Source organism: Vombatus ursinus, unplaced genomic scaffold (assembly GCF_900497805.2).
Source record: "Vombatus ursinus unplaced genomic scaffold, bare-nosed wombat genome assembly UNPS02014832.1, whole genome shotgun sequence".
Lineage (NCBI taxonomy): Eukaryota > Metazoa > Chordata > Mammalia > Diprotodontia > Vombatidae > Vombatus > Vombatus ursinus.
The window spans coordinates 58,907,166-58,920,801 of record NW_020954610.1 but is presented as its reverse complement, the minus strand read 5'-3'; the positions used below and the strand labels follow the sequence as shown (position 1 = coordinate 58,920,801).

The 13,636-nt window shown below is 43.4% G+C and overlaps 1 protein-coding gene across 2 annotated transcripts in view; it reads left to right on the top strand.

The window, feature by feature from the left end:
* SEC14L5 (SEC14 like lipid binding 5) overlaps positions 1–13,616 on the top strand; it is a 77,488-nt gene extending 63,872 nt beyond the window's left edge. For both annotated transcript variants that reach the window (XM_027839419.1, XM_027839420.1), the window contains 8 exons: positions 63–151; positions 729–799; positions 1,123–1,294; positions 2,659–2,793; positions 3,358–3,495; positions 3,980–4,207; positions 8,445–8,623; positions 12,112–13,616. In XM_027839419.1, the coding sequence (XP_027695220.1) occupies positions 63–151; positions 729–799; positions 1,123–1,294; positions 2,659–2,793; positions 3,358–3,495; positions 3,980–4,207; positions 8,445–8,623; positions 12,112–12,217 (1,118 nt within the window). In that variant the 3' untranslated portion in view covers positions 12,218–13,616. The remainder of the gene's footprint in view (positions 1–62; positions 152–728; positions 800–1,122; positions 1,295–2,658; positions 2,794–3,357; positions 3,496–3,979; positions 4,208–8,444; positions 8,624–12,111) is intronic.
* The last annotated feature ends 20 nt before the right edge of the window (positions 13,617–13,636 follow it).

The following is a 13,636-nucleotide window of genomic DNA, read 5'->3' as shown; positions in this document are numbered from 1 at the left end:
ACAGAAGGGAGAAGTGTTACTGAATTATTTTCTCTTCTCTTTACATGGTCTCTTTTACAAAGATGGCCGCCCTCTCTATATCCTGCGTCTTGGCCAGATGGATACAAAGGGCTTGATGAAGGCAGTGGGAGAGGAGGCACTCCTTCGACATGTGAGTAGTGGCTCTCCCATTTTTTTTTCAAAACATTTTTTCAATTAATAAGCATTTATTTTTCTCTTCCACCTCCCTTGCTCTCCCACCACTGGGAGAAAAAAGAAAAACAAAACCCTTGTAAGAAATAAGTATCAATCCAAACAAATTTCCAAATTGGCCATGTCCAAAAATGTATGTTTCACTCTGTACCCTGTATCCATCACTTTCCCATCTGGAGATGGGTAGCCTACTTCTTCATTGGTCTTCTGGAATGGTGGTTGGTCATTGAGCTAATTAGCATTCTTAAGTCTTTCAGGTATTTTCCTTTTTATTGCTCTTGTTTTTATGAATTGTTTTCCAGGTTCTGTTCATTTTACTTTGCATCAATTCATTAAACCTTCCTAGATTTCTTTCAAACTATCCCTTTCATCATTTCTTAAGACCCTACCATTTCTTTAGGACTTCAGATAGGCTGAGTTCCCAAGGTCAACTTTATGGGTTGTGGAAGATGCACTCATGAATTGACCAAAAGAGGGCATAGGACTAGATGTGTCGTATTGGCTTAGTTCCTGTCAAGACTGTCTTTGCTTTTCAGATTCTTTCAGTTAATGAAGAGGGACAGAAGAGATGTGAAGAGCACACAAATCAGCTTGGCCGCCCCATTAGGCAAGTGTTTGGGTGGATTGCTATTTTCCCTTGATAATAAGAACCAGCCATATCTCCAGAAAGCATCATGTGGTCTATTTTTCTCTGTCTTTTCTCTTCTATCCCATTCTCCTCCTTTCCATACTCAAATACAGAGCCTTTTTAGACTCTTTCTTCTGTCTGTAGCTCACTTTGGTAGATCTAAGGGGAGATAATTGGGAAATCACTATATATTGTTGAGGTATAGATGTTTGGGACTTTAGCCATATCTTCCCTGCTTGCTTAGGGCTGAGATGGAGGGAAGTCCTAGTGTAACAGGTGATTCTTTGGTGTCCTTGGTTCAGTTCCTGGACGTGCCTTGTGGATCTGGAAGGGCTGAATATGCGGCACCTCTGGCGACCTGGGGTGAAGGCTCTGTTGCGGATGATTGAAGTGGTTGAGGACAATTATCCAGAGACGTTGGGGCGGCTGCTTATTGTGCGTGCTCCTCGTGTTTTCCCTGTGCTGTGGACATTGGTGAGTGGAAAACAGGAACTAGGTGGTTGGAGGCAAGTCTCTCCAGATTTTATTTTTACGAGGATTTGGGGATTTTCTCCCATGAGTTTTCTGCCGGCTTGCCCTCTTTCCTCTGGTGTAAGAGGTATATGTGATGATGATGATAATAATCATAGTATTTATAGAGCACTTTAAGATTTGTAAAATGCTTTTCATATATCATTTTATTTGAGTCCCATAGCAACCCTGTGAGGTAGGTGCTGTTTTTATTCTCGATTTACACATAGGAAATTAGTCTGAGTGAACTCAAATGACTTGCCCAGGGTCACACAGTTACTAAGTGTCTGAGGCAGTCAGTTAATCAACTAGCATTTATTAAGTACTTCCTATGTGCCAGGCACTGTGCTAAGCACTGGGGATACAAAGAGGCAAAAGACAGGCCCCTGCTCTCGAGGAGCTCAGTCTAATGGGGAAGATACCAATCAAACAACTATGTACAAGATATCAACATTATAAATTGGAGATAATCAACTGAGGAAAGACATTAGCATTAAGGGAAATTGGGAAAGACTTCTTGCAGAAGGTGAGATTCAAACTCAGATCTTCCTGACTCTAAATGTAGGCCTCTATCCACTCTGTCATTTGCTACCTCCATAGAACAAATAAGGAGGCAACTCTGAGATGTGTCAGAATGCTGGGTAGGCAGTGACGGCACTCTTTGAGGTAGAGAAATGGCAGTTTCAAGTATCCTGACAAACCTTAGAGGGTTGGAAAACAAAAGCACATTGTAGTCTAATATTTGTTAGCAGTGTGTGCTGAGGGGTAGATGTTGGGAGGCTGTGACAAGTTCCCCTTTTCATCCTCAACTGTATTCATACTTAGTGTAAGATTAGGGGGGCAGCTAGGTGGCTCAGTGGGTAGAGCTCCTGCCTTGGAGTCAGGAGGACCTGAATTCAAATCTGGCCTCAGACACATAACACTTGCTAGCTGTGTGACCTTAGGCAAGTCACTTAACCCCAATTACCTCATCAAAAAAAAAAAAGGAAAAAAAAGAGGAGGGCACATCCCGCTGTTAGATCTAGCATCAGCTCCAGATCTAGCAGGAACAATACCGTAGGGAAGGCAGTGTGAAACAGTGGGAAGGGTGCTAGACAGGCAGAGGATCTGGAGGCAGAGATCTTGAATTCAAATCCTGGTTCTTCCACTTATTACCTGTTTGACCATGGACATGTCACTTTGGTCCTCAGTTATATGAGGCAGGGTAGGACCAGATGGCATCTAAGGTCCCATCCAACTCTAAATCTGTAATCCTCTACTCTTTGGAAGCAATGCAAAAAACCCTGGAAGTGTGGAAAACCTCCATTCTCTTCTGCATTACTTTTCAGGTGAGCCCCCTTATCAATGAAAACACCAGGCAGAAATTCCTCATCTACAGTGGCAGCAACTATCAGGGCCCTGGAGGACTTGTAGATTATCTGAATAAAGATGTGATTCCTGACTTCCTAGGAGGAGAATGTTTGGTGAGAATGGTCTTAGCATCACTGGACTGTGGTCCTTGTGAGAGGGGTAGCATTGGGGAATATAGCCTCTTGAGGATTGTTTTCTGGTTGCAAGATTCAATCCTAGAGTTGTAGGACTAGGGTTCTGTCGAAGGTCTTCTAGGAGGGATGAGGAAGTGGGGCAGGATTCCCTCAAGCCAATGGGAAAGAAAGTGGTATGGCATGCCCGTCCTATCTATTCCAGGATGTTTCCATCTCCCCAGGTGGAATAAGATGGCAGAATTCTAATCCTTGAAGAAAGGGTCATAGGGGCCCAAGATGCCTTTGGTCACTCTGAACCTAAAAACTGAACTACCTTTAGAATTGCTTTCAATGAGCATCCTAGATTGTAGAAACAGGTCCTCAGGGAATTTGAGAGGGATCTGGAAGAGATACAAAGGACTCTGTGTGTTGGGTAGTAGTAGGCAGGAGGGTCATAGGGGAGAAGGACATATAATCCAGGGCACAGGGTGTGCTCTGAGAAGTGCTTTCTGGGTAAGATGGAGGCACCGAATTCTGACACTGAACATAGTCTTTGGCTTTCAGTGCAATGTCCCTGAAGGGGGCATCATCCCAAAGGCCCTCTATCAGATTGAAGAGGATCAAGAAAATGCAGATAGGGTCCAACTGTGGACTGAAACTGTCTACCAGTCTGCAAGTGTGCTCCAAGGGGCCCCCCATGAGGTACTCTCTTCTTTTCTTTGGTCTGGTGGACTTGACCAAAAAGACTCAGCAAGATGTACTCAGGGATGTGCTGGAACCAGCTCAGACTGGCTTAAGAGAGCCAATTGTAAAATTTTTGATGTGAGCATTTACATCTTGGAAATCTACAAACTCTGTAAATCGGGGCTTGATTTATTGTTTTGTTGATTGTCCACATTTAAGAAAGTGATGGAAAATGTTAATAATACAGGTTAAATTTAAAACTATGTCCTCTGTGCATCCCCCCCCCCCCCCCGCCCAGAGAATTGGTTGTTAAACATTTACCAGTATACCACGGAATGTACCTACCTCCTTGAGGAGTCAGAAAGGTTGGGTCATTATATCTCAAACTACTTTTCTCTTTTTCTAGGCAGCTGTTTCAGAGGCAGGGCAGGGGTGAGGAGGAGGAGGAGGAGATGAAACTCTTCTTGTCCAGCTCATTATACCTGACTTGTTTTATGTCTAGATAGCAGTGGAGATTCTGGAGGGTGAGTCAGTGATCACCTGGGACTTTGACATTCTGAGGGGAGATGTGGTATTCAACCTCTTTCACTCCAAGCAAGCACCTGAACCAAGACCCAGGGAGTCCAAGTCTGGGAGTAGCGTACAACTCATTGACCAAAGTTGGGTCCTGGGAGTGGATTACAACCGTGTGGAGTCTCCTCTGGTCTGCCGGGAAGGCGAGAGCATTCAGGTGAGACAGTCTTCTACTGTAACAGCTAAATAAGTCGAGAACTGCTATGGCTCTTGGCAACTCCGGAAATTGGCTCACTGGGATCCAAATCCTCCCAGGTCCTGAAATACTTTCCAAGCTATGGCTCCCTTGTTCAGGAAATGAAAGCGGCTTAGGTGTGGGTGTCAACCTATCCCTGGGAGCTAGGGGGCAGCAGCTGGAGTCATACTTCTATTAACTTTGATTTCAAGTAAATGAAAGGTGTCTAGTTCCACTTTTTGATTTGTTGAGATTTCATCCTTCCAGTGTTAAGTGGAGAAAATTAATGACTGCCTGGACTTGTGGCCTGAACTTCACTTTGGTCCTTCCTTTCCGGCTCTGCCCCAGACAGTGTGATACATTCCTGTGTTTTGCAGTGCTCCATTGCATTTGGTTAAGCAACAAACAACTTTGAGTGCTTATGTGCCTACATGTTGTATATGGTGTATAAAAGAAGAATTAAGTATGACTGGAACTCATAGAGGCTTTTGGGAGCTGTCAACGTACCCCTGGGATACATCAACAAGTGTTAATGAAGCCTCTGTTATGTGCCAGGCACTAAGCTAGGCACTGGAGATGATACAAAGATAAAAAGGAGATAAGCCCTGTCCTCAAAGAGCTGATGTTTTACTGGGAGGATACAACACATTCACAGTCTGTTGTTATTGTTGTCGGTCCTTTGTTCTCCAAGGTGACCAATGACATCACGAAGGTGGTGTTGTGACTTTGGAGCGAATTGGATTTAAGTGAGGCAAAGCTGCACATGTCCTGTTCACAGTCTCATTATGAAGGCAAAACCATTACACAACCATTACACATAAAGCAACTAGGGAGCGTTGTATTTGAAGCTAGAAAACTTGGGTTCAGATTCATGGCTCTGCCACTTAATAACTGTGTGACCTTGGACAAGTGTCTTCACCTCTCTAGGCTTTGGTTTTCTCATCTGTAAAATGGAGGGGCTAAGCTAGGTCCTCTTCAAGGTCTCTTCCAGCTTTGCATATATTATCCTAAGTAGGAGAGCAATTAAGTGCAAAATCGTGTGGTAATGATGGCAGGAGCTTGGAGAATTGAGACCTAGAGTAGTTGAGGAAAGCTTCATGGAGGTGGTAAGACTTAAGCTGGGACTTAAAGCATGCAGAGGATTTGGACAGAATGAGATAAAGGGAGAGAGCATCCCTGGGCGAGAGAAGGGGAGGAGCGCAGGCATGGAGCCAGGAATGAGCAGGGCCTATTTAGAAGGCGGTGGGGAGACTGCCGTGGTGTAGGTTACTATGGGCAGGGTGGAACCAGAGTTTCCAGAAAAGCCTGGAAACATGATGACAGGAATTTGTACTTGGTATGAGACACTGGAGAGAACCATCATAGATTCTTGAGCAAGGGAACGATACACTAGAAGTGATGTTTTAAGATGATTAATTTGGCATTAATTAATTGTTGTTCTTCAGTTGTGTCTGACTATTAGTGACCCCCATAGACCATAGCATGCCAGGCCCTTTTATCCTCCACTCTCTCTTGAAGTCTGTCCAAGATCATGTTCATTGCTTCCATGACACTATCTATCCATCTCATCCTCTGCTGTTCCCTTCTCCTTTTGCCTTCGATCTTTCCCAACATCAGGTTCTTTTCCAATGAGTCTAGTATTCTCATTATGTGGCCAAAGCATTTAAGATTCAGTATTTGGTTTTTCCAGTAAATAGTCTGAATATTGGATAAGTTAAGATGCTTAATTTGAGACAATTTGTGTAGGGCAGGTAAGACTAGGGAGTCTGAAGGCAAGGAGGCTAGGTAGGAAGCAATTGTGGTAACCAAAGGGTGATGGTAGTGGGAATGGCAAGAAAAAGATGACTCAGAAAGATAATCTAAAAGATGAAGAATGCATCAAATATGACTCCCAGTTTTTCAGTCTAAGAAGGTGATAGAAATAGATTAGTTGGGAAGAGCAGCCATTTGGTTGCTGAGAATTGGAGGGAATGGAGAAGTTGGCTTTAGGGCTTGTCTGAGATGAGGGTAGAACATTTAAATGGAGATGTCTTAGAGAAAGGTGGTAAACAGATGAAGGGACAGAACAGGAAGATGTGTCTTTGGAAGTCATCAGTGTAAAAATAAGTGAGTAAGTGAGCTCTCCTTGGGTATAGGCGTAGATAGAAAAGAAAAAAGGGTCAATGACAGAGCTTTGGGTAGAAGGAAGATCCGGTTGTTGTTTAGATGATTAGTCATGTCTGACTCATCATGACCTCGTTTGGGGTTTTCTTGGTAAAGATACTAGAGTGGTTCTCCATTTTCTTCTCTAGATCATTTTTACAAATGAGGAAACTGAGGCAACAGGGTTAAGTGACTTGCCCAGGGTTATACAGCCAGTAAGTGTCTAAGGTTGGATTTGAACCCAGGTCCTCACCTCCAGGGCCAGCCCCCTGCGCCACCTAGCAGTCCAGAAGGAGGATCCAGCACAGGTGAACAAAGCAACTGTCAGAAGAGCAGGAAAAGGCAAATCACAGAAGCCAAGAAAGGAAAGATTTTTAAGGAGTGGACAGCAAGTTATATCAAACGTGGATGAGTGGATGAGAATGAAGATTGGCCAATATGCCACGGAACGTGGGTTGAAAGGACCCAGCAGGAGGAAGAAGCCCATGCTGAGGTGGCTGGAGACACTGTTCAGAATGCCCTGGAGTCTTCTCTAGTGGTATGGTTGATAGTTCTATGATATTCTTCAGCCCCAGAAATGACTTTACCATTTTCTTTGGTTTGTAGTATTCTAGCAGTGATGCCTCAGGGCAAAATTGGAGCATAATTTGCCAAATGTTTAAAGCCCTTATGTACCTGAAGCCTTATTTCTTTTAAACCCCAGGCTAATTTTTAAAGGTAGTCTTTAGAATCCAGAACATGTAAATTACACCAAAGCCTTTCACGCTTTAGCTCATGGTTATATAGCATTGTATGATTTACAAAGCATTTTCCTAATAACAATCCTGTGAGGTAGGTAGTGCATGTATTATCACCATTTTACAGATGGGGAAACTGAGGCTCAGAGATGTGAGGGACTTCCCCCATGGTCAAACAGCTAGAAAGTGTCAGAGCTAGGATTCAAGCCCATGTCTCCAAGTCCAAGTGGTCTTTTCACTATTTCTACTTTTCACTATATATTTTTTTTTTTTTGTGAGGCAATTGGGGTGAGTGTTATGTGTCTGAGGTCATATTTGAACTCAGGTCCTCCTGACTCTAGGGCTGGTGCTCTATCCACTGCGCCACCTAGCTGCCCCTTCTCTATTTCTTTTACAAACTGCTTGTTCAGGCTTTTGGGAAATTTCAACTACCTCTAGGCATCAATCCATTCACAAGCATTTATTTCTACGTGCCAAGTACCTGCTAGGTTTTGGAGTTGGTACAAAGACAAAAGTGAGGTATCTAGATCTTTTCCTCAAGACACTTATATTTTGCTGCTGGGAGACAATGAATTCACAGATAAGAAAACATAAGATTGATACAAAATAAGTACAAAGTTATTTTGGTGATGGGGAAGCACTAAAAGCTAGAAGAATTAGGATACATCTCTTGAAGGACTTGGACAGAGCCTTGAATGAAGTTTAGTGTTCCAAGAGGTGGGAGTGGTGAAGAGGTGCTCCTAGAAACAGAGGGGCTTCCACCCATGTGGAACAGGCTATGTGAAGGCCTGGAGACTGGAGATGGGGTGTTGTGTATGGAGAATCCCAAGTAAAAACAGCAAGTTTGACTGTAGTGTGAAGCATGTTGAGGGAGAACAACGTGAAATCAATCTGGAAAAATGGGTTGGAATCACACTCTGAGAGGTTCTAAATGCCAAACAATGGAATGTGCACTTTAGGATTGTAGATCTAGAGTTTGGGAAGACCCCGGAGGCCATCTAGACCAATGCCTCTATTTTACAGATGAGGAAACCGAGGCACCTTAAATGGCTTGTCTAAGGTCACATGAGTAGGACGCATCAGGGACAGGACTTGGACCCTAGTCTTCGGTGCTCTTTCCACTTATACTTGCCCTAGTGGCAAGGAAGAGCTCTTATAAATTTATGATCATAAATAAATAAACAAACAAACGAATGAATGAATGAATTCATAGTCAGAATGACATGGTCAGACCTGTACTTTGGGGATATGAATTTGGCAGCTATATGGAGGGGTTGATTGGAGAGGAACCTAGCTGGCACATAAGGTAGGGTTCACTGTGGCAGCTCTCTCTATTTCAGGGCTCCCACGTGACTCGCTGGCCAGGTTTCTACCTGCTTCAGTGGAAGATGGCCACTCCTTCAGCCTGTGCAGCCAGCAGCCTCCCTCGAGTGGAAGATGCCCTGACGTCTGTGCAGAGCCCTGGTCACAAGTGTAAACTCCTATACTACTATGAGGTGCTTGCATCTGTAGACTTCAGGTAGGAACCATGGGACTGGGTTACCTGGGAAGGGAAGGCATTTAGCTGAGGAAGACTAAGTCGATTAGAATCCTCACCATAATAAATCACATTCGAAAATTGCTTAAAGTTTATAAAGTGCTTTACACCCATTATCTCATTTGATCCTCACAACAGTCTTGTGTGATAGGTACCATTATTATCATTTCCATTTTATAGAAGGGGAAATTGAGGTTCAAAACATATTTAATGACTTTCTCAAGGTCATACTGCTAATAAGTGTCATATAGCTAGTAAATGTTTGAGCCAGGCCTCAAACCAAGGTCTTCCTGCCTCCAAGTCTATAACTCTATTCACTATGCCCTAAGGTCTTATAAGTTGCTGCCTTATATAAATTGATAAACCCCTACCTGAAGTCAGGATCTTTAAAAAAAAGGTTTTGATGAAGGGGGAAGAAAAAATGCTTAGCAATGATTGGCAGATAGACATAGTGGTCACTTTCAGAGATTTATGACCAGAGATGATGGGGAAAAGAGGGTGTACCAGGGAATTGAAGAGAGGCTTTCAGCTTAACCTGTGAGCATCGTGAACCTTTTTATATGTGGAGGAACATGTCTATCTGAAACCATTTGAAAAAAGAGAGAGAAGTGGGCCACTCAGCAAGGCAAGGCATTTAGGCAAAATTCAACAATTATTTCTTCAAAACATTTCTTCAATGCTTACTGTGTGCAAGGCACAGTGCTTTGGGAACATTGAGGGTACAATGAAAAAAAAGCAATATTGTCTTTGCCCTCAAGTAGCATTATAATTTATTAGGGAGGGAAAGGACATGTAAACAGATAAGCATAATTTTTTAAAAGATGGAGTGTGACGGGGACAAAAGAGAGATCCAGACAAAGTTCTAGAAAACTTTCAGTATGGAGAAAACACTTTGAATTGGAGAGAAGCAGGGAAGGCTTCACAGAGGAAGTAAGAGTTGGGCTGAGGCTAGAAGGAAGTGAAGAATCTCGGTAGGCAGAGGTAAGGAGGGAGTATATCTCATGGAGGCATGGAGAATGTGACTTTCATGTATGCATAAAGGCAGGAGATAGCCGGACAAGGCTGAGAACTATAGTCCTCATTTTGTCTGGGATCTTAGAGTACATGAAGGGAAGTGATATGGAATAAAGATGGAGAGGTAAGTTGGAGTCAGATTGTAAAGTACCTTCAAAACTAAGCTAAGGATTTTGTGTTTTTTCCTGTTGGCATTGGGGAGCCAGCTGAAGGCTATTAAATAGGGGCATAGCATAGTTAGACCTTCATTAGGACGGTTATTTTTGCAGTCATGTGAAGTATGCATGGTTAGGGGAACAGATTAAAGACAGGAAACCAATTGAGATGCTCTTGTTATAACCCAGGCAAAAGGTTATGAGGCACTAGACCAGGGTGGCTGAGTAGAGAGGGGGGGGATGGATATGAGAGAGATGGTGGAAATACAACTGACTAGATTTGGCACCTGATTTGATTTGGGGGGTGAGAGAGAGAAGGCAAATAGGATACTCAGGTTATGAGCCAGAGTTAATTCACTTCAAGAAGCATTTATTAAATACCTAATATTGTCAGGTGAGTTGCTATGTGTGGAAGATAAAGAGACAAAAAAACAACACTGTCCTTGTCCTCAAATGGTTTACATTCTGCTTGAGGAATGGTAAAGCCATAAACAGAATAAGTAAATTGGGAGGAGATGCAGGTTTAGAAGTAGGATAGAAGCTCAGTTTAGGATATAGGAGCATAAATTTGGAACTGGAAAGGATCTCAGAAGAAAAGTCAAGTCAAGAAGCATTGATTAAGCCCTTATTATATGCCAGGTCTTGTGCTTGGAGTCTGTTCCCTTCATTTTACAGATGAGGAGATTGAGATCCAGAGAAGTCAGGTGACTTGTTCATGGTCACTAAGATAAGCAGAAGAGTCAAGATTGGAACCCAGGTCCCCTAAATTAAAGTTATGTGTTCTTTTCACTGAGTTGGAAGTACTAAATAGGACATATCAATGGAGATATCCATTAGTTAGGTGAGATGTGAGAAGGAGATGTGAGTCAGGAGATGTTCTAGAGCTCAGAAGAGAAATAGGGATTTCCTTGCTCCCTTCTTGATAGGTTTTGGGCTCAATTCTTCTTTATCCTCTTCCCCTCCTCCCCCCATAGGTACAGGTAATGTTTTAGTGCTATACATGAAAGAATACAAACTTCACTGCCTCCTTTTTTGTTTCTTTTTAAATTTTTTTTAATTAGCAAGCATTTATTATGTCTCCCTCTCACTTCCATCCCCAATTGAAAAAGAAAAAAGAAAATCAAAACCCCTATAACAGATGAACATGTCAAACAAACAAACAAACAAAAATTCCCACATTGGCCATGTCCAAAAACATGTCTCATTCTGCATATTCACTATTTCTTTGCCTCCCAAATTGGTAGAGACTACCTTAAAACAAACCCCAGCAAAAAACCAAAACAAAACAAAACACTTTCCCCTAAACAATCAGTCTTTCAGTCCTTAATAACTACAAAGAGCTCTTCTAAGAAAAAAAAAATTAATGTTTTTAAAATGCTCTCCACTAAGACTTCTGGGAAAACGATCCATAGCACTGTTTAAAGTCTGATCCTAATACCCATCTTCTAGCTTTGCTAATTTACTGTAGAGAAAACACCCAGAGGGAGCTTTTGAGACAGGCCCTCCTCCTTTGGGGATGTTACCTGTTCCCATTAACTTTAGCCTGGAATGCCCTGGGATTAGAGAGGAGGGGAGGATTCAGGAGACCTCAGTGGAGAATTCCTCATGCATGAATGATTTACAGGGTCACATCATAGGGCAGTTGTGAGTTTTAATGGAGCGTTCTGCAGTTTGTGCATAGATTGTACGCCTTGCTTCTATTTTCTGGACTAGTAGTCTAGAATCTAAAATCGTTGCTTTGATTTTTTATTGGTTTCTTAGCCATATGAGTCTCCTAGTATCTATTCTCATTATTTTCATTTGCTTTTCCCCTTGATACTTAGTATGGGGACTATTGTGGTTCTCAGCCACGTTAAAGGTATTCTGGAGCCTCATTTCTAACAATAAGGTTTTCCCCTCTACTGGCACACCTTCATTCATTCGGCAAGCTTCTACTTGCTCACCTACTAGGTGCCAGGCACTGTGCTAGGTGCTGGGGACACAAGGACAAAAATGAAACAATCCCTGCCTTGAAGGAGTTGACATGGTGAGGAAGAGTATGGAAACAGAAAAGTGAAAACAAAATATATGTCAAGTAATTGCTGGCAACTGAAGGGATCAGGAAAGGCTTCCTGTGGGAGGTGACATGTAAGCTGAGCTTTGAACGAAGCTGGGGATTCTTCCAGGTGGAGGTGAAAAGGAAGTGCATTCCAGGCATGGGGGAATAACTTGATCAGAGGCACAGAGAAGGGAGATGTCTTGGGCACTGGGGCCCTGTGACCATGAAGGTGTAATGAGTAGCTCTGGGCTCTTCCTTCCCAGGGGATCCATGTCCAGTCTGGAGTCCTGTACCAGTGGTTTCTCACAGCTCAGTGCCACTACAACTTCTTCCAACCAGTCCCAGAGTGGCTCCCTCATCTCCAGATAGCCGGGTCTGAGCCATGTTGGGGATCCTGCTGTACTCCGGCACCTGGAAGTGTCCAGAGCCAGAAATCCTGCCTAACCTGAGGGCCAAGACCATAAGGACTGGTGGCCTGGTTCAGAGGCTGCCAGAGATGGTGGCTCTGTGGGGTCTACCATGATAATCAGCTCATATTTTGGTTTTATAGTAGGTGCATCTGAGTTTGTGGCAGATGCCTCATTAACAAGACTTAACGATTCTAACTTAACCATCTTGAATGAGCCCCTTCTAGTCTCCACTACTCCCCCCCCTCCAAATCTGGACCTGTGATTTCATCAAGGTAGGGAGTTCCTAGTATGGAGACTTCCTCCACTGATGCACATCACTGGAGGCATTGAGAACTTGCCATGAACACACACCTAGTATGTGTCAGAGGCAGGACTTCAACACAGATCTTCCTGACCATAAGGCTGGCATTCTCTCTCTACTACCCCACACTGCTTCTCATTCCCATGTGTATACTATTGTATCCTGAAGTTAATGGCCATTTCCCCAGGTCTGGCCTTCCAGTGGCAAGTTTGGGATCAGCTCTGTGAGGATGGGTCTAAACAAGGCTAGACCTGATGGGGTATCATCCTTTGTATTAAGGATGACACTTGGGAGGCCAGGGCGGTTTTGTTGCACGCCTAGGATTTGTGTTCTCTAGAATAAAACCAAATGGTCCTGGACTGCCAAACCAAAATATGGTATCAGCTCTAATTTGATCCCAGAGTGGGCTCTAGAGCTGATCTGGTCTTCTGAGGGTCCCCAAGAAATAATTTCTGAACCAGAGAGAAATCATCTCCTTCCTGGATGAGGTGCCAGAGGAATGGTCTCACCAAATTCACTCCCTTATCGATCCATATTCTGCCTTGGGGTCCTGGGGTGGGTAGGGATAAGGATAAAGTGGGAGAGAATATAGTATTTATTTAGACATTAGGACTTATTCGCAGGAAGATAAGTGTTTCCTCTATAGCCATAGCCTTAACTGAGCCTTTTCCAAGTGGTGGGATATGTAACCATTGGAATTGTACAGACTGCAAATATATCCACCTCAATGTAGGAACTGCATTTCGGGGCATGGAGCACGAGGACTTCCAGACTAATTCAAAACCTGGAGAAGAGGGGGAACTGTCTGTCCTTCCTAGAGCATCCTTTCTCCCACCTGTCCTGCAGAGAGCCGGGCTGCCCACTGATCCCTGGGTCTCTGACGATGAGTACCTGTTGGCTCTTCTCTTTCCTTCTCAGGTATATGAGCAATAAGTCGTGTCAAAGGGCTAAAGAAAAGCAGATACCTTTTCCTGAAATACTTAAGGTACATTTTTGTACTTCAGAGCCTACCTCTCTTGGAGAGCTGCTCTGTGTGTGTGTGTGTGTGTGTGTGTGTGTGTGTGTGTGTGTGTGTGT